General features: G+C 50.3%; 1 protein-coding gene across 6 annotated transcripts in view; it reads left to right on the top strand.

Moving 5' to 3' along the window:
- Positions 1-24,873, top strand: part of CENPJ (centromere protein J) — a 68,261-nt gene extending 43,388 nt beyond the window's left edge. For 3 of the 6 annotated variants that reach the window (XM_021065412.1, XM_021065415.1, XM_021065413.1), the window contains exons 8-17: positions 297-429; positions 7,376-7,541; positions 13,030-13,272; positions 16,644-16,728; positions 18,507-18,568; positions 18,802-18,921; positions 21,225-21,365; positions 21,443-21,527; positions 21,603-21,723; positions 24,520-24,870. In XM_021065412.1, coding sequence (XP_020921071.1) covers positions 297-429; positions 7,376-7,541; positions 13,030-13,272; positions 16,644-16,728; positions 18,507-18,568; positions 18,802-18,921; positions 21,225-21,365; positions 21,443-21,527; positions 21,603-21,723; positions 24,520-24,715 — 1,352 coding nt within the window. In that variant the 3' untranslated portion in view covers positions 24,716-24,870. Of the gene's footprint in view, positions 1-296; positions 430-7,375; positions 7,542-13,029; positions 13,273-16,643; positions 16,729-18,506; positions 18,569-18,801; positions 18,922-21,224; positions 21,366-21,442; positions 21,528-21,602; positions 21,724-22,987 lie in introns of all 6 variants that reach the window. The other 3 variants (XM_021065416.1, XM_021065417.1, XM_021065414.1) reach the window with 3 other exon arrangements.

Genomic DNA, 25,937 nt, shown 5'->3' with positions numbered 1-25,937 from the left:
GGATACTAGTCAGGTTCGTTAACAATCGAGCCATGACAGCAACTCCCTTGAATGGTTCTTTTTATACATAATGTTAATTTGTCGTCAGACTGATATCTTTTGAGGTAGAATCATTTGATTCTTTCTTAAATTTAGACTGTTCCACCTGGAAGTTTAGGCTGTTACAATTTTTCCTTAGAAGCATTGTTTGCAGTGCGTTTTAATAGTATAGGTGTTTACCATATTGGCTTTTAGTGTAATAGCTAGTGTCTCACTGCTGAAAGCTTTTTGTCAGGTTTGCTATTTGTGGCTTATAGGTGACAGTGCTCGATCTCAAGTTTTGAGAGAGAAAGTTATTGAATTGGAAACAGAAATAGAAAAATTTAAAGCTGAGAACTCATCTTTAGCTAAACTTCGCATTGAACGAGAAAGTGCCCTGGAAAAACTCAGGTAAGTTTGCACCTGTAAGTGGGGGAAAATGTTCGGTGATTGAATAATATATCTTTAAGACTTTTTTTTTTTTTGGCTGTACCTGCGGCATGTGGCAGTTTCTGGGCCATGGATCGAACCCATGCTACAGCATTGACAGTGCCAAGCCACCATTAACCCCTAGGCCACCAGGGAACTCCTGAAACAGATCTTTTTTTTTAAATTTATTGGAGTATAGTTGATTTACAGTGTGGTACTAGTCTCAGGTGTACAGCAAAGTGCGTCAGTTGTACATATACGTCTGTACACACACATATTCTTTTCAGATTCTCTCCCCACATAGGCTGCCATAGAGTATTGAATAGGTTTCTCTGTGCCGTACGGTCGATCCTTAACACTTAACAGTTTTGTGTATGGCATGTATATTAGAAGTCCACCCTCCCTGTTTATCCCTCCCCTCAATGTTTCCCCTTCGGTAACCATAAATTCGGTTCCAAAATCTTTGAGTCTGGGAGTTCCCACTGTGGCACAGTGGGTTAAGAGTCCGGGTCTCTGTGGAGATAGGGGTTTGATCCCTAGCCTGGCACAGTAGGTTAAAGAATCCAGTGTTGCCACAGGTGTGACATAGGTTGCAGCTGAGGCTCAGATTCAGTCCTTGGCCTTGGGACTTCCAAATGCTGCGGATGTGGCCATTAAAAAAAAATCTTTGAGCCTGTTTCTGTTTTGTGAAAAAGTTCTTTTGTATCAGTTTTTATTAGAGCCCACAAATTAGTGATCACATACAATGCTTGTCTTCTTCCTCTGTCTGACCTACTTCATATGATTAATATGAGTATCATACTAGTCTCTAGGTCCATCCATGTTGCTGCAAATGGCATTACTCTGTTCTTTTCTATGGCCGAGTAATATTCCATTGTGTATATATATGTAGCACATCTTCTTTATCCGTTCATCTCTCAGTGGCACTTAGCTTGTTTCCATGTCTTGGCTATTGTAAACAGTGCTGCAGTGAACATTGGGGTGCATGTATCTTTTCGAATTAAAACTTTCTCTGTGTATATGCTCAGAAGTGGGACTGCTGGATCACTGGTAGTTCAATACTGAGTTTTTTATGGAACCTCTGTACTATTCCTCATGGTGGTCGTACCAACTTACATTCCCACCAGCAGTGTAGGAGGGTTCCCTTTTCACCACACCCTCTCCAGCATTTATTTTCTGTAGACTTGTTGATTTTGGCTATTCTGACTGGTGTGAGGTGATGTGTCATTGTAATTTTTATTTGCACGTCTCTAATAATTAGTGATGTTGAACATCTTTTCATGTGTTTTTTGGCCATCTGTTTGGAGAAATGTCTATTTAGATCTTTTGACCATTTTTAAAATTTAGTTGTTTTTGATATGAAGCTGTGTAAGTTCTTTGTATACTTTGGAGATTAATCGCTTGTTGATTGTTTCACTTGCAAAGATTTTTCTTGAATTTTGTGGGTGGTATTTTCTTTTTTTTTTTTTTTATGGTTTCCTTTAGGTCCCACTTGTTTATTTTTGTCTTTATTTTCATTACTGAGGGAGGTGGATCTGAAAAGATATTGCTGTGATTTATGTCAAAGAGCATTCTGCCTCTGTTTTCCTCTAAGAGTTTTATAGCATCTGGCCTTACTTTTAGATCTTTAATCCATTTTGAGTTTATTTTTGTGAATGGTTTTAGAGAATTTTTTTTCTTTCTTTTTTTTTTTTTTTTGCCATTTCTAGGGCCACTCCCCGAGGCTTATGGAGGTTCCTAGGCTAGGGGTTGAAATGGAGCTGTAGCCACTGGCCTACACCACAGCCCCAGCAACGCGGGATCTGAGCCACGTCTGCAACCTACACCACAGCTCACGGCAATGCCAGATCCTTAACCCACTGAGCGAGGCCAGGGATTGAACCTGCAACCTCATGGTTCCTAGTCGGATTTGTTAACCACTGAGCTGTGATGGGAACTCCTAGAGAATGTTCTAATTTCATTCTTTTACATGTAGCTATCCAGTTTTCCCAGCACTACTTACTGAAGAAGCTGTCTTCTCTCCATTGTATATTCTTGCCGCCTTTGTTATGAAATAATTGGCCGTAGGTGCTTAGGTTTTTTTCTGGGCTTTCTGTCCTCTTCTCCTGATTTATATCTGGTTTTTTTGTGCCAGTACCATACTGTTTTGATGACTGTAGCTTTGTAGTACAGTCTGCAGTTGGGGAGCCTGATTTCCCCCAGGTCCGTTTTTCTTTCTCAGGATTTTGCTTTGGCTGTTTGCAGACCTTTTGTATTTCCATACAAATTAAAAAGTTTTTTTTAAAAAATAGTTCTTATATTAATCCAGCAATGTAAATGAGAAGGAAGTGAAAGATATACCATATAAGAATTTAATTAAGTAAAATGATGTATTGTGGTCAAAGATAAATTCAAAGGGGAATTCTCTTAGTGGTGAAGTCATGAATTGGAATTTGAGAAGCAGTTTGGCGCTATGAATTCTGGTGCTACCTTCTGGTGCTATTAGTTTCCTAGGGTTACTGTAATAAAATTCACACAAACCGGATGGCTTCAGACAACAGGAATTTAGTTTCTCATGTTTCCAGAGTCTGGAAACCTGAAGTCAAGGTATCAGCAGACCCATGCTTTCTCTCTTATCATCTCTTGGTTCTGGCGATCCTTGGCTTGCAGGTGGACATTTGGGTTGTTGCTACCTTTCAGTTATTGTGAATAATGCTACTGTTAACATTGACATACAGATCTGTTCAATATCTGCTTTTAATTCTTTGGGTGTTTGCCCAGGGATAGAATTGCTGGGTTGTAGAGTCATTCTCTACTTAATTTTTTGAGGAACCACACTAATGTTTTTTCACATTATTTCTTGTTACTTGATTTGAATGTGTTGAGCCAACTTTACATCCGAGGGAGGAACCCCACTTGGTCAAGGTATTTGATGCTCTTAATATGCTATTGAATTTGGTTTGCTAGGGTTTTTTTTTTTTTTTTTTTTTTTTTTTTTTAAATAAGGATTTATTCCCATAAAAATTCTTCTGGGACATTCGTCTGTAGTTTTCTTACGTCTGTGTCTGCTTTTGGTATTAGAGGCCTCACAAAGTGAGTCTGGGAGTAGTTTGAGAAGGACTGGTTTTAATTCTTCCTTGAGTATTTGGTGGATACCTGTGAAGCCATCTCTACTGGGCTTTCTTTTTTTGAAGGTTTGATTACCGATTCAGTCTCGTTGTGTGTTATTGGTTGGTTCAGGCGTTCTCTTTCTTCTAGATGCCCTTTTGGCAGGTTGTATATTTCTAAGAACTTCTAAGAACTTCTTCTAGGTTACCCAGTGTTTTGGAGTATAATTATTCCTATGCAGTCCTTTTTATTTCTGAGGCATCTGTTGTAATGCCTTGTCTTTTATTTATGATTTTACTTATTTGAGTCTTGATCTCTTTTTTTCTTTGTCTAGCTAAGGGTTTTTCGTTTTTTTCTCTCTTGAGACTCCTATAATGTGTATAATGGTTGGTTTGATAATGCCCCACCAATTCCATAAGCTTTCTTCACTCCTTTACATTTTTTTCCTTTTTTTTCCCTTGACTGGGTAACATCAGATCGCCAGTCTTCACAGTCAGTGATTCTTTCTTCTGCTTGAGTCTGCTGTTGAAGCTCTCTATTGCATTTATCACTTCATTCCTGGTGTTCTTCAGCTCCAGAATTTCTCTTTGGTTTTTATATCCGAATTTTCATGTTTAATTATTAAAATGCCATGAATTTACCAAAAGGAAACTGGTCACAGAAATGTGCCACTGGACAGTTGTTACCACCAAAGAATTTCATTATCCTGTAAAATTTTATCTCCGTATATACTTTCATGTTTACCAAATGATATATTAGTGGTCATTAACTTGAACTAAAGAAACTTAGGGATTAGTATTCCCAAATTCTACTTCCGAGCTAACCACTGATTTCAGATGTAATTCTGGATAAGGGCAAGGAAAAATTTGAATTTGTATTTCTAGCTAGTTACACATCATACTGACCAAGTCAACGCAGTATAAAAGGAAGGCCGGTCACCATCTAATGAGCAAAACGAGATGTTAGAAACAGTGTCTACACTAGATAAGCAACAAGGATATATTGTACAGAGGAGGGAACTGTAGCCAGCTTCTTGGAATGACTTATAGTGGAGCATAATCGCAAAGACAGAGAATCACTATGCTGTACAGCCAAAGCCAGCACGACGTTGCAAAGCAGCTGTGCTTCGACGAAAAAAATATTCAATCAACTTTCTTTTTTTTTCTCAGGGCCCCACATGAGGCACATGGAAGTTCTCAGAGTAGGGTTCGAATCAGAGCTGCAGCTGCCTGCCTACACCACAGCCACAGCCACGCGGGCTCTGAGCCCCGTGTGCGACCTGCGCCGAAGCTCACAGCAACGCCAGATCTCCAACCCACTGAGTGAGGCCAGGGATTTCACTCACGTTCTCGTGGAGCCTAGCCAGGTTTGTTGCTGCTGAGCCGTGATGGGAGCTCCTCAGTAAACATTTTGATTTTTTATTTTGCTTTATTTAGGCCTGCACCCGCAGCATATGCAGGTTCCCAGGCTAGGGGTCCGGTCGGAGCTATAGCTGCCGGTGTATGAATAAACATTTTTAAAAATGAAAAAATAGTTGCTAAATTTCTCATGAACATGATTTTATAGTCACACCAAGGGGTGCACTTAACACTGAGGTAATGGATGACATTTAAAAAAATTTTTTTTTCTCATTTATTTTTATTGAAGTATAGTTGACTTTTATTTGGTTGTTTTTTTTCTTCTTCCGGCCACACCTGCGGCATATGGAACTTCCCAGGGCAGGGGTTGGATCAGAGATGCAGCTGCAGCAATGCCACAGCTACGGCAACACCAGATCTGAGCTGGATCTGTGACCTACATACACTGCAGTTTGCGGCAACATTGGGTTTTTTTGGTTCTCATTCAATAATTTTCTATTTCTTTGTTGAACTTCTTGTTTTCTGTATTGTCTCACTGCTTTCATTGAGTTGTTTATCTGTGTTCCCTTGGAGCTTGCTGAACTTCCTGAAATTCTTTGCTGGGTAATTTGTAGATCTCCGTTTCTTTGGGGTTAGTTATTGGAGCTTTATTAGTTTCTGTAAGTGGCATCACATTTGCCTGAATGTTCATGATCTGTATAGGCTTGTGTTGATGTCTTTGCATTTGAAAGAAGAAACACCTGTTCTTGTCTTTACAGACTGTTTTTGGGAGATAAAGATCTTTTTCTGCTGGGTCCCTGGACTGTTGGGTCTGCTTCCAGGATCCCAGTGGAGTCGGGTTGTAGCTGGATCCACAGCCGGGTCCACAGTTCATAGGCCTGTTACCACGGCTGCAGCTGTGCTTCCTACTGGATCCCCAGTAGGACATACTGCTTCTTGGACCACAGTTGAGCAGGGCTGGAGCTAGGCCATGGGGCTGCTTCCTGCCCCACTGATGAGTCTGTAGACAGCAGGAGTGTTTCCAGGGCTGAGGCTGGGTGTGGCTCCTGCCCAGTTCCTGAGCATCCTCCTGCTGGGTCCCTGGGCTGGCAGGACCGTCGCTGAGCCCCAGTAGAGCAGAGCTGGAGCTGGGTCCCAGGCTGGTTCGGGACCTCTCGTTGGGACTGAGGTCTGTGGGTCTGTTAGGAGGGGTGTGGATGGACATGGCTGCTCCTGGGTCCTTTGACCTCAGCCTGCGGTCAGGACTGCGTTTGGTAAGCCTGCCTGGGTGGCGAGGCCTGCCCTCTCACAGTGGCGATTCTTGACCTTGGCCTTCACTGGGGGTTTTCAGTTCCCCGCCCGGGCCCTGGAGCTCCCACAAAGGCACTTTTGTCTGTGGATGGCTGTCAGATTGCTGTCTGTGTGGGAGGGTGTGAGCCAGGGACCCCAGGGACCTCGTGTTCCACAGTCTTGTTGATGTCATGCTGCCCGTGCTCTCAACACAACATTCAGAGTGGACCTGGGTTATGACAGGTCCTCTGACCAGCCTTCTGAGCTAAATACCTCTGTCTTCACGGCGCTTTCTTCCTTCCTTCCTCCCTCCCTTCCATCCTTCCTTCCTCCCTTCCTCTTTTTCTGTATTCTCTCTTGCTTACTCGGTTTTGGCCACATTGGCTTCTTGGCTGTTCTTTGACCACATCAGGCATATTCCTGCCTCAGGGCTTCTGCCTGTGGGTTCCATCAGCCTGAACTGTTTTGCTCAGGCATCTGCATGGCTCTTCTCTCTTCTTTTTTCTTTTTTGCTTTTTAGGGCTGCATCTGCAGCATGTGGAAGTTCTCAGGCTAGGGGTCGAATTGGAGCTACAGCTGCCGGCCTACGCCATAGCCACAGCCACAGCAATGCCAGATCTGAGCCAGGTCTGCGACCTACACCACAGCTCACGGTAACACCAGATCTTTAACCCACCGAGCAAGGCTAGGGGTGGAACCTGCAACCTCATGGTTCCTAGTCGGATTCGTTTCCACTGTGCCACGGTGGGAACTCCTGCATGGCTGTTCTCTCACTTTCCTCACGTTTGTACTTTGGGTACTTCCTTAGCCAGACGGCCCCACCCATAATTTCAGCCTCCCAACCTGCACATTGCCTACCCACGTTCCTTGCTTTATTCTTCTCCGTAACATCTGCCGTGTTCCCTGTATTTGCTTGTTTGTCTTGTTCATTGTCATCTGTCACTCCCGTTAGAATGGAAGAAGCTTTAGGGTGAGGATGTTTGTTTTTTCTGGCTGTGGTTTCTCCAGTGCCTGATGCACTGCTTGATTCATGGTAGGTCCTCCGTGGGTGCTGAGTGCTTGCTGGGGAGTCTGCTGAGCCAGCTGGTTGTCCCTGCGGCACCTGGATTGATGGTGGAATCACCAAAACCAGCAGTCCTCAATTCCAGGCGTCACGTATGGGTTACGCTATTGAGACGGTCTCCTCAGATGATAACACGGTTTGGTCATTTTAGGAAAGAAATCGCTGACTTTGAACAACAGAAAGCAAAAGAATTGGCTCGAATAGAGGAATTGAAAAAGGAGGAAATGAGGAAGTTACAAAAGGAACGCAAAGTTTTTGAGAAGTATTCTACAGTTGCAAGAACTTTTCCGGATAAAAAGGAACGTGAAGAGATACAAGTATGTCTGTTCTTCTTTAATTATACTCGCTTAAGTGTGTAAAGATGACAATCTTGTAAGAATCTTAGAATTATTTGATGTACCAAAGAGAAATTGGGCTTCAGTTTATTAATCATCCATTGACTCAGCAAATAATCTGAGATGTTAGAACATCTTTTGTAGTCTGACTTTTTTTTTGTATTTTTAGGGCTGCACCTGTGGCATACGGACGTTCCCAGGCTAGGGATTGAGTTGGAGCTACAGCTGCTGGCCTACACCACAGCCACATCAACACCAGATCTGAGCCGTGTCTGTGGCCTACACTGTAGCTCACGGTAGTGCCAGATCCTTAAGCCACTGAGGAAGGCCAGGGATTGAACCTGCGTCCTCAGTGGATACCAGTGGGGTTTGTTACTGCTGAGCCACAACGGAAACTCCTTTTTTACATCTTAAATCAAGAGCAACCTTCTCCTTACTTTACCATTGAAGAGAATTGCACTGGAGTTCCCGTTTTGGCTCAGCCGTAACGAAACTGACTAGTTTCCGTGAGGATGCATGTTTAATCCCTGGTCTTGCTCAGTGGGTTAAGGATCCAGCACTGCTGTGAGCTGTGGTGTAGGTCGCAGACAGGCCTCAGATCTGGCGTGGCTGTGGCTGTGGCTGTGGCGTAGGCTGGTAGCTGCAGTTCCGATGGGACCCTCAGCCTTGGAACTTCCATATGCTGCAGGTGCGGCCCTAAAAAGCAAAAAAAGGAACAGTTGCACATATGGATGTGCCATGATGTACTTAACCAAGCATCTGTGCTCTTTGTGTTTGTGAGAAGCGCGGTGTCAGTAACCCTGTGCACACACCATTCCTCACGGTGGTTCTTCTACCTGGTCAGCAGCCCTGGCTGCTGAGCACCTTCTGTGCAGCAGGCATGTACTGGGAATGGAGTAGTGAAGAGAAGGAATTCACTTGCCTGGATGTAGCGTCACACTCAGGCATAGCTGTAGGATCAAGTCCTGCAAGTGAAATTTCTAGGTTAAAAGGTGTGGACACTCGTAGACATTGCCAGAATCTCATGCCAGTCTGCAGTCCACTAGCAGCTATGAGTGTTGTTTGCTGCTTGTCTGAAAGGTAAACGATTAAAATTCATGTTAAATTCAATTAAAATTCTTTTAAATAGCCTCTAATACAGATTAGTATTGTCATCTCTAATAATTAAAATTCGAGGAGTTCCCTGGTGGCTCATCAGGTTAAGAATCTGGTATTGTCACTGCTGTCACTTGGGTTCACTCCCTGGCTGGGGGACTTTGTCATGCTGTGTGTATGGCTAAAAAAAAGAAGACAAATTTGGCATGTTTTGTGTGTGGGTATGTGTGAATACTTCAAATACTTTATTAGTCAAAACCAAATATAGCTGTCAGAAAACTTCACTGAGTTTACAAACATGGCCTATTCTAAAATATCTGCACAATGGGCTTGTCATTTCATTTTTCTTGGTTCTGAGTCTTTAGGAGTCAAGCAGTACTTAACTTGATCGGTGGTCATGAAAATCTTAGGACAGTGAAAACAGGAAACCTAATGAGAATGATTCTTCACACCCTTTCATAGCTTTCAGGGCCTGGTTTTCTTCCACTGTGTTTCAAACCAGCGCACAGGCTTTTTTTTGGTAGCTCGACTTTACTATATGCGAACAACATGTAAATTGTACATTCTTGTAACCTGGTGCCTGTCTCTCAGGTCCTGTATTCCTGAGAAAAAATTTTTTTTTTTTTAATTTTTAGGGCCGCACCTGTGGCATACGGAGTTTCCAAGGCTAGGAGTCGAATCGGAGCTGCAGCTGCTGGCCTGTATCACAGCCACAGCAATACTGGATCCAAGCCATGTCTTCAACCTACACCACAGCTCATTGCAACGCCAGATCCTTAACCCACTGAGTGGGGCCAGGGATCGACCCCACATCCTCGTGGATACTAGTCGGGTTTGTTTCTGCTGTGCCACTACGGGAACGCCCGTGGCTACTTAAATTTAAGTTAGTTGAAATTAAATAGAACTAAAAATTGAGTTTCTCAGTTTCGTGAGTCATGGTAGCTGTGCCCTTGGACAAGTAGGCCTAGGACACACCCGCCCCTGCAGAAAGCTCTGGACCCTGTCGGACAAGAGGCCTCACCTGGAGATGAGGGATTGTGGAGGAATAAGACGTTTCTCTCCTCCTGGGATTTCCATTCGTCGCCTTTAACAGCCTCGCATTGCTCTCGTTAATTACCGCATTTCCTGGCCGATGAGAGGTGGTCCCACCTTGACCAGTGAGAGCCCTTTTCAAGTGCGTCCACTCCTTGTCCTTCGGCGTTTAGCCCTGCCATTGCCTTGGAATTGTCAGAGGTGTTGCTGCTTTGTACCAGCGGATGCCTTCACAGACTACCTGGCGGTCGGCTTCTTTCCTCAAAGCCACCCCCGATCTGAGAGCAGCCGCCCCCGGCCCCTGCCTTCCTCTTGCGTTCGCCTCCGCCTGAGGCCTGGCCGGGCTGGCGGCCCTGCCCCACCCTTGGTGCTGGTGGTGGCGGTGGCAGGGCGGGGAAGGTCTGTGCCTGCGTCTGAGGTCGAGCTCATGTTGACCTGTGTCCTCCTCGTGTCACTTTAGTCCAGTTTTCACACGATGAGGCTTCTTGTCCTCTTACCCACGCATGTTGGGTTAGATCTCTGCTGGGCTGCAGGCCTGGGGGTCGGCTTCCTCCCACTGCAGGTGCCTGCGAGGCTCTGCGGGCGTCTCGGGCGTCACTGTCCTGTCCCTGGATTCGGCCTTTCCTTGCGACGCTGCCCCTTCCCTCAGGCCAGCAATCTGGCCACGTCGCTCAAAGCCATCAGACGGTGGGTCGGCGCTGAGCCTCTCCTCCTGGCCCTTCTCTCCCCGCAGCTCTTCCTGTCCGACCTGGCCGTTCATCCCAGCCTCTGAGCTTGCGCTCCGTTCCGCCTTCCCCGGCCCTCCCGGCCCCTACTGCCTTCCCTGGGGGAGCGGCGGGGGCGGGGGGGGGGGCCCTGCCGCCCAGGACACCACAGGCGCCCCCGCCCGCATTTGTGTATTTTCTCTGACAGCAGCCTTTCTTTTGCTGCTTATCGGTCACAGTGAAAACCTGCTTATTAATGAGCTTATTTTGACGATGTTTCCCGCAGCTTTACGAGCGGACAGCCTCCCCCCACCCCCAGTCCCTGCAAACTCTGGCGGTTTTGGGAAACCCCGGTTCCGAGCCCTCTGTGACCAGCCACACTCCCACGGTCGCTCCGTCCCTCCGACCCCGGTCACCTGTGCTCCCGTGAGGACGTTCCGGTCGCCCTCTTAGGCCTTAAACCCCGGAGTCAGTCCCTGTAAGCCCCTGCTTTGAGGGTAGTCTCCGCGCCCTTTTCTCAAGCCATCATCGTACTTTGTTTGGCAAGGCTGCCACCCTGACGATGCCCGCCAACCTCGTGTCCGTGTCCCTGCCCGTGATCCTGCTGAGGGCGAAGTGGCGCAGGGCGCAGGCTCTTTGGACAGGGAGCGCGGAGCCCAAGCGGGCCTGGGCCGCTTCCGCCCCGAGCCTCACTCCCCGCAGGGCTGAGAAGGGCGCCCCCTGGGGCCGCCCGCCGCCCAGGCTCTGCCCAGCGCGGGTCCTCTCTGGGAGGCCTGCCCTCGTGTCCACACTGCTGCTGCTTCCAGTCCCTCTCGGCCCCGCCAGCTAGCCCCTCTTTGTTTCTTTGTTGGTTGGCAGCAGACGCCTCGGGAGTGTTGAGCTCCCGTCCACCCGCGCCCTGAAGCGCCCCTGCTGAGCTCCACCCGCACCTGGGGTCCCCCTGCCCCTTCTCCCTGTCGTGCTTTTCCCGCAGGGAGGCGGGTCCGTCCGGCCTCGAGCTCCTCTGGCATCGTGGCTCAGGTGAGGCTCCAGGTGCCGAAGGCTCCCGGCCGAGAGCCTGTGTGCCCGGCACCTCCCGACACCGTCTGCTGACTCCCCGCCCCTGTCCCCAGACCGGAAACCCCGAGTCCTCTGTTCCCTCTGTCCTGCTGCCCGGCTGCCCACACTCGAGTTTCCACGCCCGAGGCGACGGGCCGCCGGGTTCTCCCTCCTCCCACGGCTTTGATCCACACATCGGCCGCGGAGCCTTCCCGAAGGAAGTCGGGTCTGTCCTCAGCTGACAGCCCTTCTGCGACTCCGCCTTTTTCTTGCAGTGAGAGCCCTGTCCCCTCGGCGGCCTCGTCCTGTGTCCTTTGGCCCTTATCTGTTGTCGCCGGCCCTCCCTGGCCTGCTGGCCTCTTGCTCCCGTGCGGCTGAGCCGGGTACCTTCCTTCCTGGTGCGTTTGCTGCTGCTCCTGGCAGAGCTCTGTCTCTAGACAGCCGCGTCGCGTGTCCCCCGCCCGGTCAGGTCTGCATGCAGGGGACCACAGCAGCCTCTGCCCACGCCCTCTGCCCCTGCTCTGCTTCTCTTCTCCGGCCCGTCACCTCCTCACAGAATCCCGTTGTCATCTGTGTTTTGTCGTCTGTGTTCCAGGACCTTAGCAGTACATGACAGCAGATACTTTGTTTTTTATTCTTTGTCTCCTTTGGCTGCACCTGCAGCACGTGGAGGTTCCTGAGCTGTACCTGTCACCTGCGCCATGATGCTGTACCCTTAGCCCACTGTGCCCCAGCGGGAACTCCTGTACTCCGCGGCTTTATGAGTCAGAGGTGGAGGTTCAGGGAGGTAACGGCCTTGTTTCAAGTGCTTTCACGGCACAGAAGTGGGATCCGAGCTTTGACCTCCCCCAGCTCCAGAGTCTGTCGGGGACAGTACGACTCCAGGAAGGGTCCTGTGAGCACCGCTTCTCCCTCTGTGGCTTGCGCGACTTTGTTGACTGTGCCGAGGCCTCCCCGCTGCCTTCAGGCTCGGGTCCGAGTGGTTTCTTGGTGGCACAGAAGGCCCGCTCTGTGTGTCCTTTGCTCAGCTCTCAGTCGCCCCATCTCTGGACCCAGGTGGGGGCCGGTGATTCTGTTTGTACAGTTGCACATAGCTTCCAGATGTTTCCAGGAGCATCTTCACGTCCATCATTCAGTCCGTCTGAAACAACTGTTCCTGGACCCGGTTCTCCTCCGGGATTCCAGATGGACCCCGTCGCAGGGGCCGGTTCTCACTTGAGTCTTGAATTCCTGTTTCCTCTGCTCTTCCTTGGAGTAGGCGTGGATTCCTCTTAGTGTTTTTTTCACTAGGTAACTCCATTTATCTCCTTCTCTTTCAAATAATACCTCACGGCAGTGTCACTGCTCCAACCCCAGGTAGGTCTGCCCCTCTCCTGCTGCTCGAGTTAACGTCGTTGACCTGTGAGGTGAGCCGCGAGCCTGGGCCCCACTCCTTTTCCTGAGAAGCCCCGGGTTCCTGGGGTGTGACTGGCTCAGCCTTCCCTGCCTTGCCGTCTGTGCTGGGCTAGTGACTCTGTTTCATTGATGTGTCCTGCTTCTTCTGTTGCTTTGTTTTAATTGTAGTAATGCCTTTTTTTTTTTTTTTTTTTTTTTTTTGAGAGGCTTTGAAGCAGCAGATAGCAGATTTACAGGAAGATTTGAAAAGAAAGGAAGCAAAATGGTGCCAAACACAAGGCCGCCTCCGAAGCCAGATAGAAATGCTGGTCAGAGAGAACACAGACCTCCGGGAGGAGGTGAAAGTGATGGAGAGATTCCGCCTGGATGCCTGGAAGAGGGCCGAAGCCGCTGAGAGCAGCACCAGGCTGGGTCACTCCGTGAGCGCCCCGAAAAAGGATGAGTCCGTGGTAGGTTTGGTCATGCTGGGAGACGCCAGCTACTCAGGGGGTCAGGTTTACAGAGACAGAAGGGAAGGGTGGCCTTCAGCTGGGGGCGCGAGGAGAAGGGTGAGTTACTGCTCAGAGAGGAGGGCTTCTGTCTGCAGGATGGAAAGTTCTGGAGGTGGGTGGTGCTGGGGCCCTGGCAGTGTCCTTCCAGCAGGGAACCGTAGCTGTTAAAGCGGCTCCAGTGGTAATTTCATGTTAGGTCTCTCTTATCACAGTTAAACTCTTTGTCCATGTTGCTGTGCAGGTGGTTTTCGAATTCGTTTTTATGCTTCTTACAAGGAATTAAGCACAACAGGCAGATACTCTGTTAAAAGAGGGCAAGTTTAGGCAGAGGTTTTGTTTGTTTGTTTTGCGTATGATCCTTTTCAGTCAAGCATTTGTTTTTTCATTCATCCACATGCCCTCCTGTGAGGCCCTGGGATCGTCAGTCACTCCAGGGGTGGGAGAAGGACCAGCGAGGCCGCGGGTGGTGCCTGCCTGGTGATGGGGGGGCGGGGGGCACGGAAGCGGCCCCCTTGGGGCGGGGGTGCTGCCGCTTTGTGCAGGATGTCAGGCCAGGCCCTGCTGAGAGAGGGGCCCCCGAGTGACTGCTGGAGAGGGCGCGGTGGGCCAGCGTGAGGTGGGGACGAGCAGCCGGGCCAGGGACCCCCGAGGCCTCAGGCGGAGTCGAGGGGAGCGGAGCGGGGCGGATCGGAGGTGGGGTGGGGGGCGCAGCTTGCGGCTGCCGTCGTCAGGTCTCGAGGCACGGCCTCTGCCCTGAGGAGCCTCTCGCGGAGCGTGGCTCACACCGCAGGAACCCTGGCAGCGGAAGGGGACGCACGGTCCTCAGAGCCGCGGGAGAGCGAGGTTTGCTCAGCCCCGGGGCGGGCTCAGCGGCGTCCCCTGCGGAGGCTGAGCACCGGGGCCCTGGTCTCGGCCACTGCTGCGCCGGGCAGGGGCTGGTGTTGCCCGCGAAGCAGCCGGGCCGCGCCCTCGCGAGCCGGCAGTGTTGGTGCCGGCGCCGGCGGGGACAGGGGCACGGAGTGGCCACGTCGTTCCGAGGAGGAGGGGCAGAGGCGGCAGCCCTGAAAGGGCTCGGCTGCCCCTCGGACAAGGGGGGTTCTGCCGCGTAGTTAAATCTCCCTCTCGAGGAGGGGCGGCCGCCTCCCTCTCTGCCGTAGCCCCAAGACGGACGGGGCGCAGTGGGGACGCCCCTTGGGGACCGCTGTGCCGTTCAGACCCTAGACGGGGCGCTCGGGCCGGCGGGGCGGGAGGGGCGGGGGGCAGGGGCCGAGGTTTGCTGAGGAGGGGCCGTGGGTGCGACGCCGCCAGGGCTCAGGGACGGCTTCCAGGGAGAGGCGGCTGTTCGCCCCGTTGAGCTTCTGGTTCTCACGCGCTGCCACGGAGGAGGCCAGGTTGCCCGGAGCTGTGGGTACTAGAAGCGTAGCCGGGAGAAGGGGCGCGCTGGGCCTGCGGACAGGAGGTGGGCTTGTGCACGTGCCAGGGAAGGTCAGGCGGGAGCTCACGCTTGGTCCCGGGGGCTGGGGGCGGGTGGGGCGGGGGTGAGGCGAGTGAAGCGCCTGAAGAGTGGCCCGGGGGCCGCGTCCTGTGCGCCACGGAGGAACGCGGCGAGGCCGCTGGTGCCAGAGGTGCCGCGGAGGAAGCTGAGGACCGAAGGCGCCGGTGGGAGCCTGGCAGCGGCGGGAGACGGGCCCAGACAAGCAGCAGGGCCCGGCGGAGGCGTTGGCGGTAAATGTAGGGCAGGGGGGTCGCAGCTCTTGTTCTGAGATGGGGACATGAACACGGGTGTGTTGCTCGGATGGACTCCGTAGGGAGGCACGTACGGTGCAGCAGGAGGTGGGGAGCTGGTGCAGCCGCAGGAGGGGCCGGCATCCAGTGCGGGGCGAGTCCTGCTGCCTGTACTCGGTGCGCTGCACTCGGTGTGGAGTGCTCCTGCCTGCTGAGAGGCGGTCTGGGGGTGGCCTGTTGGTGGGAAGGTGCTTCTGATGTTGCTCCTGCTCAGGGAACGGGGCGCCGGCTGGCAGCTGAGTGAGGGCGGCGGGAGCTGGGGGCGGTTTGAGGAGGGGGAGCGCGGGGCGAGATGCGCTAGGCCGCCGGGGCCGCCGGGGGCCCTGGAGGTCAGAGAGCGCGGCTTTCAAGTGAGGATTGCTCCTGTTACTTCTCTCCTTCTGCTCTGGGGGCGGAGCAGGGGCAGTTGTATTTTGGAAACGGCGTGCCCATCCGGGTGGGCACCACAGAGTGCCAGGACGCGGGCAGGACTGCCGTGAACCAGTTCAGTTGCGCAGGAAGGGCCTAGGTTTGGGGGGACTCGGAAAAGATGGATCAGTGAATTGTAGGACCTGTGGCTGGAAGCGTCCTTGGCGGTGGGGCCTTAGAGGGGCGAGCTGGAGGGACGGGTGGCGGTGGTCGGCAGCCGGGGCCCCCGTTAAACACTGTGCTGGAGCCCCCCCACGAGAGAAGCGGGAGAACAGCGTGACCAACACCGGAACACGCTGCAGCTCCGGCCAGTGTTGGGTTTGCCGTGTGTGTACATGTGTTTTGCTGAACCATTTGAAGGTAATCGCAGAAATCGTGGCTTCTTGCCCCTAGTATTTTGGCATTTTCTTAAACGGCACTGGCTTTTTGTGTGATTTTTAATTTTTGTAGAGCTCCCCACATTCTGGATTTAAATGCTTTGCGAGGGAGGTGTTTGCCGTTCTCAACAGTTGCACCTGTTGATAACGGCTAGTTCTAGGGTTTGCCCAGTGAGGTGGAAGGGACTGGGTCACGGGTGTCCCAGCAGGTGGCGTCCAGGACAGGAGTCCCTGGGCGGGGTGGTGGGAGGAGAGAAAGGTGAGGGGAGTGAGGGCGCCTCCGCCCTCTGTACCCGGGCTGGGGCTGGGGCGGGGGCGGCGCGTCTGTGCGCCCCGCTGGGACAGTGGTGAGCAGTCTTCTGCGGGAGCGTGTGGCTCCAGGCCCAGAGTGGTGTCCGTGGGAAGGTGATGGAGGGCCTTGGCTGCTGTGCCTGAGTTCCTCCCCACTTCTGGCCGCCCTGGTAACTCTCCTAGAAAGCGGTTTGTTTTACGCTGTGTGTTGTGCCAGGGGTGGCATGTGTGCGTGTGCAGTTCGCGCCTAGAAGACAGGCTGTGTGTGTGAGTGTGTGTGTGTGCACGTGCACTTCACTCCTGGAAGACAGCCTCTGTTTGTTGACTCGGCCCCTAGTGACAGGTGAAAACAGCTTAAATGAACACACTTAAAGATTCCCACCGCGAGCTGAGGTTTGTTCACTGCATTCTCTGTGTCCATATGTAAACCAGCACTAATTTTATATTCACATTTTCCTCACACTGTAGAATTCATCAGTTCGACCTCAGAAGAGTCAGATTTCTTTGGGAACCCAGGTAGAAAAACACAGAAAGAATTATCTGCCAACACCAGGTAAGATAGTTGCATGATCTTTTTATAAAATATTTCAGGAATTTCAAGAAGGAAGCTTTACAGCCACCTTGAGCACACACGGTATTCATCACTGAACCGGGTGCATCCTGCTGCCGCTGAGCTCGCAAGCGGCCAGCAGCCCCGTCTGATGGTTCCTTCTTTCCCGCGTCCTGTCCCGAGAGCAGCGTGGTGCTTCCTGCTCCATCCGTGCACTTGACCTCGTCCTTGCCCCGCGCCCTCTCGCCCTCATTCCCAGCTGTGAGCTCTTGCTGTGCAGCTCCATGTGTATTTGCCACAGGGAAGTTTTCCTGTTGATGCCATTCCAATGGCCCCAGATGGTCGCAGAATAAGCCCAGTCACGAGTCTCCAGCACACTTGGCAGGAGGAGAATGTGGGTTGCATCATGTTGGTGCCACCTTGGGTTTGCCCTTCGCAGAACTCTTGTGCCGGTTGCTTTCTTCACCCTCAGCAGAGTGTCCGCATTCTGCTTGCGGAGACTTGATCTGCTCAGATTTTAAAATCTTGACCACTGAGTGTGAAATGAATTTATTTTTTATTGTTAAATTTTTTTGCTTTTTGGGGCCACACCCGCAGCATATGGAAGTTCCCAGAATAGGGGTTGAATTGGAGTTGCAGCCGCTGGCCTACACCACAGCCACAGCAACTCGGGAGCTGAGCCATGTCTGTGACCTGCACCACAGCTCTGAGCAATGCCAGATCCTTAACCCACTGAGCAAGGCCAGGGATCGAACCTGTGGCTACTAGTCGGGTTCGTTAGCACTGAGCCACAGTGGGAACTCCTCTCTTTTTTATTTTGACTTCTTTTATTATTGTTGATTACAGAGCTCTGTCGCTTTCTGCTGTAAAGTGACCCAGTCTTACGTGTGTATACATTCTTTTTCTCACGTCATTCTCCGTCATGTTCCATCACAAGCGAGTGTATATAGTTCCCTGCGCTACACAGCAGGAGCTCATCGCTCATCCAGTCCAAACGCAGTAGTTCACCAACCCCAGACTCCCAGTCTGTCCCCCGCCCCGCCCCCCCGGCCACCGCAAGTCTGTTCTTCATGTCCATGAGTTTGTTTCTGTTCTGTAGGTGGGTTCATTTGTGCCATGTGTGAGATTCCAGATAAAAAGTGATACCTTATGGTGTTTGTCTTTCTCTTCCTGACTGATTGCACTTAGTATGAGAGTCTTTAATTCCATCCATGTGGCTGCAAATGGCATTATTTTGTTCTTTTTTATGGCTGAGTAGTAGTCTGTTGTGTATATATATGTACCACATCGTCTTAAACCAGTCATCTCTTGATGGACATTTAGGTTGTTTCCATGTCTTGGCTATTGTGAATACTGCTGCAGTGAACACAGAGGTGCATGAATCTTTTTTTTCTTTTTTTTTTCTTTTTAGGGCTGCCTCTGAAGCATATGGAGGTTCCCAGGCTGGGGGTTAAGTTGGAGCTACAGCTGCTGGCCTACACCACAGCCACAGCAACTTGGGATCCAAGCCGCGTCTGCAAGCTGTACCACAGCTCACGGCAATGCTGGATCCTTAACCCACTGCGTGAGGCCAGGGATTGAACCTGCAACCTCATGGTTCCTAGTCAGATTCGTTTCCGCTGCGCCATGATGGGAACTCCCCAAGACTTCTTAAATAATGGGTAAAGGACAGCAATTCACAAAAGAAGAGTGAAGTAAGGAAGTGTTTGACCATAAAATTGGGTAAATTCTAAGCTTTCACTTAAGGAGTAAAACTAACTCTGGCAGTTGTATTCTAACAGGCGATCCGTCTCGAAGATCCAAGTCTGTGCCTGGTGATTTGGGCAGTCGGGAGAAGGGACAGGTACATCTCTCTATGTTGTCATTTGGTCACACAGATTACGCAGGCTTGAAGCTGACCAGTTAACTGGCTTCATTTTCTAAACCATTTATAAAGGAGGCTCTCGACGTAACACTGTAACCATTTTCTGTATGACACCAGCAGACTCCGGCTTTTGACCCAAGTGTAAGTTGCAGTTGCTTCACATGTTTGTTACATGCCCTGTAGGACAGACCAAGAGTCTCTTGTCCTTGCAGACGGCCTCACCCTGGGAGCCCCCTGAGCCAGTGAGCTTTCCAGATCCTGAAAGCATGGAAGCGGATGAAAAAGAGAAAAAAGAAGAAATTCAGGGAGAGATCAGCCATCCTGATGGAAAGGTGAAACTTTTATTTTTAAGCAGTGATAATGCTATAAAAATAAAACGTGGGTTAAAATAGAGGTTAGAGTGGATTCTCAAATAATGGCTCTTCAAGGCTGTTGATAGGGCTGAACGTAACCGTGGCTTGAACCTTTGGACTCGCCTGCAAAGGCTCCGTGTGGTTTAGGTGCCATTTCTAGTTTAGAGAAGCAGCAGAGGAAGGAATGCGTCCGGAGGATTCTCGAATAGCAGACTCCGGCTTTTGACCCAAGTGTAAGTTGCAGTTGCTTCACATGTTTGTTACATGCCCTGTAGGACAGACCAAGAGTCTCTTGTCCTTGCAGACGGCCTCACCCTGGGAGCCCCCTGGGACAGGACAGGACAGGACCAACCGTCAGAAGGAGGTTGTTAGGCTTCTCCTGTACTGACTGCTTTAGGGCAACCAACTCTTGATGATGATGGTTTTCTTTTTTAGAAGAATTCCAGCTAGTGAACAGAAAAGGAATGATAAAATTCACAATCGAATGAAGTAGAGGTTCCAGGCAGCCGTCATCCGTGGCCACGGAGACCTTAGGTGAAAGGCTGACGGATCGAATGATGCGACCAGTCAGTGCTGAGGTCAGGGGGCGGCTTCGTACTCGCCGCATTTCTGGATGTGCTGCTGCACGGGGCCCACAGCTCATCCAGAGAGTGATTCAGCTCTGAGAGCCAGCTATGGGGCTTTTTAAGGAAAAACGGGGCTATGAGAACATGTTAAGCGACCCCCTAACGGGAAAGCAATCAGCCCAATCCAGACTGTGGGAAATTTCACATGGTCAGTGACTCTGTCCCTTCACCAATTTGAATTAAAAAGGGTGAAAGGAGAGGACTTAAAATTGAGATTAGGGGAGTTCCCTTTGTGGCACAGCAGAAACAAATCTGAGGAGTTCCCGTCGTGGCTCAGTGGTTGATGAATCCAACTAGGGACCATGAGGTTGAGGGTTCGATCCCTGGCCTTGCTCAGTGGGTTAAGGATCCGGCGTTGCCGTGAGCTGTGGTGTAGGTCACAGACAAGGCTCAGATCCCACGTTGCTGTGGCTCTGGCGTAGGCTGCCAGCTACAGCTCCAATTCGACCCCTGGCCTGGGAACCTCCATATGCCACGGATGCGGCCTTAAAAAAGGCAAAAAAAACCTCAAAAACAAATCTGACTAGTATCCATGAGGATGTGGATTCGATCCCTGGCCTTGCTCAGTGGGTTAAGTATCCATTGTTGCTGTGAGCTGTGGTGTAGGTCGCAGACTCGGTTCGGATCTGGTGTTGCTGTGGCTGTGGCGTAGGCTGGCAACGGTGGCTCCAATTCGACCCCTTGCCTAGGAACCTACATATGCCGCAGGTGCAGCCCTAAAAAGAAAAAAAAAAAATTGAGATTAGAGACACTTATCACCCAGCTGTTGTTTTTGGCCTTTGTTTTGATCCTGATTCAGGTAAACTGAATTTATCGAAAACGATATGGATGGTTCTGATTGATGAAGGAATTGCAGTTAGGATGATAATGGTTTTGTTAAAAATCCTTCCATTATGTATAGCAGTTGAAGAACTTACAGGTTAAGTGATGGCTGCAGGTGGCTTTAAAAAAAACCACCACCGGGGGAGTTCTCATTGTGGCGCAGCTGAAACAACCCCAATGAGTATCTGTAAGGACACGGATTCAATCCCTGGCCTCACTGAGTGAGTTAAGGATCCGGCGTGGCTGTGGCTGGCAGCTGTAGGTCCGATTTGACCCCTAGCCTGAGAACTTCCATGTGCCACGGGTGAGGCCCTAAAAAACACACACACACACACACAAAACCCCAAAAGACAAAACGCAAAAAACCACCACCAGAGTTTTTGTTTTGGGGGAATAGGTGACATAAGAATGGTGATGTGTTGATACGTGAAGTTGATTATTATGAGTTTATTAATGTTTCTCCCTTTGGGAATGTTTTACCTTTTATCTTGGAAAATTTTTTCCTTTTTTTTGGTCTGTTTAGGAGGTTCCCAGGCTAGAGGTCGAATCAGAGCTGCAGCGTCCGGCCTACACCACAGCCACAGCCACGCGGGGTCTGAGCTGAGTCCATGACCTGCACCACCGCGCACGGCAACGTCGGGTCCTCAACCACTGAGCGAGGCCAGGGGGCGAACCCGCGCCCTCGTGGGTGCCAGGCAGATTCGTTCCTGCTGAGCCGCGCGGGACCCCCCATCATGGAGACATTTCCAAGCGGGTAAAGGGGTAGGGCTGTTTCTGTCGCGAGGCCTCGGGAGGACGTTCTCCTGGTGACAGCCTGGCTCTCACCTTCCGTAGACGGAGGTGGTTTATACAGACGGGCGCCGTCTTATCTCGTTTCCCAACGGGACTCGAAAGGACGTGAGCGCGGACGGGAAGACGGTCACGGTCACCTTCTTCAACGGTGACGTCAAGCAGGTCACGCCCGACGGGAGAGTGGTAGGTGGCCGCCCCCGCCCGCGCCGCCCCCGCCCGCAGCGCCCGCGGGGAGCCGCGCTGACGCCGTGTCCCCGCAGGTTTACTACTACGCGGCCGCGCAGACCACGCACACCACCTACCCGCAAGGGCTGGAGGTCCTGCACTTCTCCTCCGGCCAGACAGGTGGGCGCCCGCTCCGCCCTCTCGTGGTCCAGCCCCTCCCTCACACCCAGCACTGACGAACCCCTCTCGACACAGAAAGACATTTCCCGGATGGAAGGAAAGAGATCACGTTTCCCGACCAGACTGTGAAGACCTTATTCGCTGACGGGCAAGAAGAAAGCATTTTCCCAGACGGCACCATTGTCAGAGCACAGCGGTAGGAAACCGGTTGGGGTTGGGGTTGGGGTTAGGGCTTCAGTTTGCAGCTTCCAGTACCAAGTGAGGGTGAAAAATACCAAAACCTTTGCATAAGGCACTCGGCATGTTCAGTGGGTTCAGAATGTGCGAGCAGGTGAGATGTGTTTTCAGCGTCCTGGAGTTCAGGACTCGTTTGAGATAAAGAGAGTCTGTTATCTAGTCAGTCTTTAGCCTCAAGACCAAGGGAGCCTGTAGCGCAGTTCGCATGAAGAGGGCGTGTGGGGGACCTGAGCGCAGTGACCGAGACACCACGCGGGAAGCGGCCCTGCCACTGCGGCACAAGAAGCGCACGGCGGCCGCAAGCAGGTTTAACTGAGATGCTCTGTTCCGATTTTCTGGCTCTCGCGTCCCAGCCGAAGTGCTTGGGACCCAGTTCTTAGAGACCGTTGATTCAGAGAGTCAACAATCTCTAAGTTTTTCTCTTTTTCTTTTTTTGCTTTTTTTAGGGCCACACTCGCGGCATATGGAGGTTCCCAGACTAGGGGTCTCTTTATTATTAAATTTCTTGAAGTGAGAGACCTTTTCAGTCCATAGTAAAGAGCATCTTCTAAGCACCATTTTAATGAAAACCCTGGTTTATGTCTGTCAACCCCGAGTCCTGTTTTCAGCTCTGAGCCCACCTCTTGTGGAGTGTGTCAGTCTCATACCCAGTAACTTGAATTCTGTGGTAGAAACTTGGCCCCAAAACAAAGTAAAAACACTACCGTTTGAAGTATTTATTTATTTAAATCAATAGTACTATTTATTTAATGTAGGATCTTCTTATGGTCATGACTGTGTTTTTCCCTTAACACGGTCTGAAACTTTACCTGCTGATCCACTAAACCTGTATGTCGTATACTGAGTCCTGTCAGGGGCCTTTCAAAAGATTCTGACTTGTGACTGACGTTTTCTGTAACAAAAAGAAAACGTGACAAGTTCCCTGTACTCATCGCTCCGTCTTTGAGGATAACTCATGGCTGGTCTTTTTTTTTTTTGTCTTTTTTAGGGCCGCACCACCTGGAAGTTCCCAGGCTTAGGGGTCGAATCGGAGCTGCCGGCCTACACCACAGCCTCAGCAGTGTGGGAGCTGAGCCGCGTCTGCGACCTTCGCCACAGCTCCCAGCAATGCCAGGGATTGAACCCACATCCTCTTGGATACTGATTGGGTTCATTACCACTAAGCCACGATGAGAACTCCCAGAATTGTTCTTAATTGATGTGTGACATATATATAACTTCAGTTTCAGGTGTCCAGCAAAGATACGGGATTTGTGGAATTGCAAAGTCATCACCTCACAGAGCTTAATGGCCACAACCTTGGCATATAGAAGTTCCTAGGCCAGTGACTGAATCCGAGCCACAGATGCAGCAACATCGGATCCTTAACCCACTGTTCTGGGCTGAGGACCAAATCTGCACCTCTGCACCGACCTGCGCTATCACAGTTGGATTCTTTTTTTTCCTGTCTTTTTAGGGCCACAGCGACAGCATATGGCGGTTTCCAGGCTAGGGGTCTAATCAGCTACAGCTGCAAGCTTACACCACAGCCACAGCCACGCCATGTCCAAGCTGCATCTGCGACCTACACCAGCTCACGGCAACGCCAGATCCTTAACCCACTGAGCAAGGCCAGGGACTGAATCCACAGGCTAGTCGGATTCGTTTCTGCTGCGCCAGGATGGGAACTCCTGCAGTTGGCTTTTACCTACTGTGGGGGACTCCTACATGTTTTTTTTTTGTGACACAAACTTTTAAGATTTAGTCTCTTAGCTTTCAAATATGCAACACACTCAGGATTATTTTGGCACTTTTCACTTACAGTGTGGTTCTCACACTTAACTGTCCATCAGAATTACCTGGCGGGATTGCGCAAGTGCAGGTTGCTGGGCCCCACCCAAAGAAGCTGCATCTGCGACACACCGAGGGTGCCAGGCTAGGGGTAGAATCAGAGCTGGAGCCACAGCCACACAAGGTCCAAGCCACATCTGCAACCCCACCACAGCTCACGGCAACGCCGGATCCTTAACCCACTGATCAAGGCCAGGGATCGAACCTGCATCCTCATGGGTACAGGTCTGGTTTGTTACCACTGAGCCACAACGGGAACTCTGCTTTGCATTTCTCCAGAGCTCCCAGGTGAGGCTGACCCCCCAGGATCACACTTGACAAGGCAGTGGCTCTTTAACAGTCGTATGTGGCACAAGGCCACTGTGTCCATATGTAATTTAAGAAATACTCAAAAAGCAGCCTGTGTTTTTAATGGCACATGATACCTCTATTTGGGATTCAGTTTCAATACCCCCACACCCATCAAGCAGTCAGTGTGGCGTCAGCTCTTTCCGCGTTCTGCTTGCTGGGTCTGCTCCTTCAGGACGGGTCTTCACTCTGAACACGTGCCTTCCCAGGAGCACAGCTCCTCTCCAGCCTGAGGAGGAGCAAGCATTCGGGTGGCCTTAACTTAGTGAAAGAAGGAAGGTCCAAATTGAAAGACATTGTAATACAGTTCCCTTTTTTAAAAAAGTTTTTTAAGAGGCACAACACATGCAAAGTTAAAGACATCTAAGACTGTTGTGATGAAAACATTTATTTAAAAAACTCTGGAGGGCACACAGAAGTGCTGTTCTCATCCCTGGAACTCTGCCTGCTGCAGAAACACTGGGAAGAATGTGCACAGCAGGTGTAGTGCGGGGACAGGAGAGAAGGAAGAACTGCTCGAGCTTTCCTGGTGTGTTTCCTATTTTTAAAGAAAGTAAATTCTATTTTAAATTTACAGAGATGGAAACAAAGTCATAGAGTTTAGTAATGGCCAGAGAGAACTACATACCAGCCAGTTCAAGAGACGGGAATATCCAGACGGCACTGTGAAAACTGTATATACAAACGGTCATCAGGAAACAAAATACACATCTGGTCGCGTACGAGTTAAAGACAAGGACGGCAACGTTCTAATAGACACAAGATTGTCATGATCCCCCTGTGACACATCATGAAAATAACACTAACTTGATTTTCTGGTTAAACGTGCGTTTCTTACGGATTCTGTGCTTTAACTGACATACTCTGTGTGCGTGTGTTTAACTGGAAAAGAGTGTTTGGGTTATCAAATAAAACTTGATGCTTCTTTTTATGTTGTTTCCGTTTGGCTGCCTTGTCCTCTTTGGTTATAACCTGTAGAGACGTGCATTAAAGGGGCTGCTTTCACTGCCTGGACGGAAGGTCAGGAAAACCTCCAAGTACAGCATCCAAGAGATGTTCTCACTGCCATTCACCATGTCAAGGTCTTGCTCGGGAGATTTACCAAAGGAGGAAGCTCATTTCTCCAGTCAACATCCTACTGCTGCAGCATTTCATTTACCACAGTGGTTACAGACGAGAAGTGAAAACAACAAATACAAGTCAGGCAAACAAGAATACAGGAAGAAGAGTTCACTGTTCCAGAGCAGATCAGTCTCGTAAGGGAAACAGCTACCTCGAGAGGCTGGGGGTGGAGCTGTCAGCCTGGGGCCCTGAGATGGTGGGAGGTGAGAAGCAACCAGGTGCCCTGCCGTCGTAACCTGTACGACTGGGCTGACAGGAGCAGGTTGACCTTGAAGGAGGAGCAAGTCATCTCACGTCAGTTTACATGTTTGGTCTGTCGCTTGGTGTATTGGTATAATTTGACACCAGTGTTGGCAATAACTCAGTTTTTTTTAACTATCACTAAAATATCAACAGGTTGATGATGAAATCAAAGAGGAAATTGAAAAATGTAGTGTGATTTTGACAAATGACAGAACACCAACCATATAAAATCTATGGGATGCAGCAAAAGCAGTTCTTGGAGGGAAGTTCATAGCAATACAGGCCTTCCTCAAAAAACAAGATAAATATCAAACAACCTAACCCTAAAAAAGAATTAGAGAAAGAGCTGAAGTCAGCAGAAGGAAATAATAAATATCAGGAAATAAAACAGAGACTTAAAAAACAACGGAAAAAGTCAGTAAAACTAAGAGCAGGTTCTTTGAAAGGTTAACAACAAACCTCTTGCCAGACTCACCAAGGAGAAGAGAGAGAAACCAGTAGGAAATTAAAAAGGAGAGGTATTCTGGGAGTTCCTGTTGTGGCACAGTGGTTAATGAATCCGACTAGGAACCATGAGATTGTGGGTTCGATCCCTGGCCTTTCTCAGTGGGTTAAGGATCCGGCGTTGCT

Source organism: Sus scrofa, chromosome 11 (genome assembly GCF_000003025.6).
Source record: "Sus scrofa isolate TJ Tabasco breed Duroc chromosome 11, Sscrofa11.1, whole genome shotgun sequence".
Lineage (NCBI taxonomy): Eukaryota > Metazoa > Chordata > Mammalia > Artiodactyla > Suidae > Sus > Sus scrofa.
Note: the sequence above shows the minus strand (reverse complement) of the source record. Positions and strands in the feature narration are given on the sequence as shown.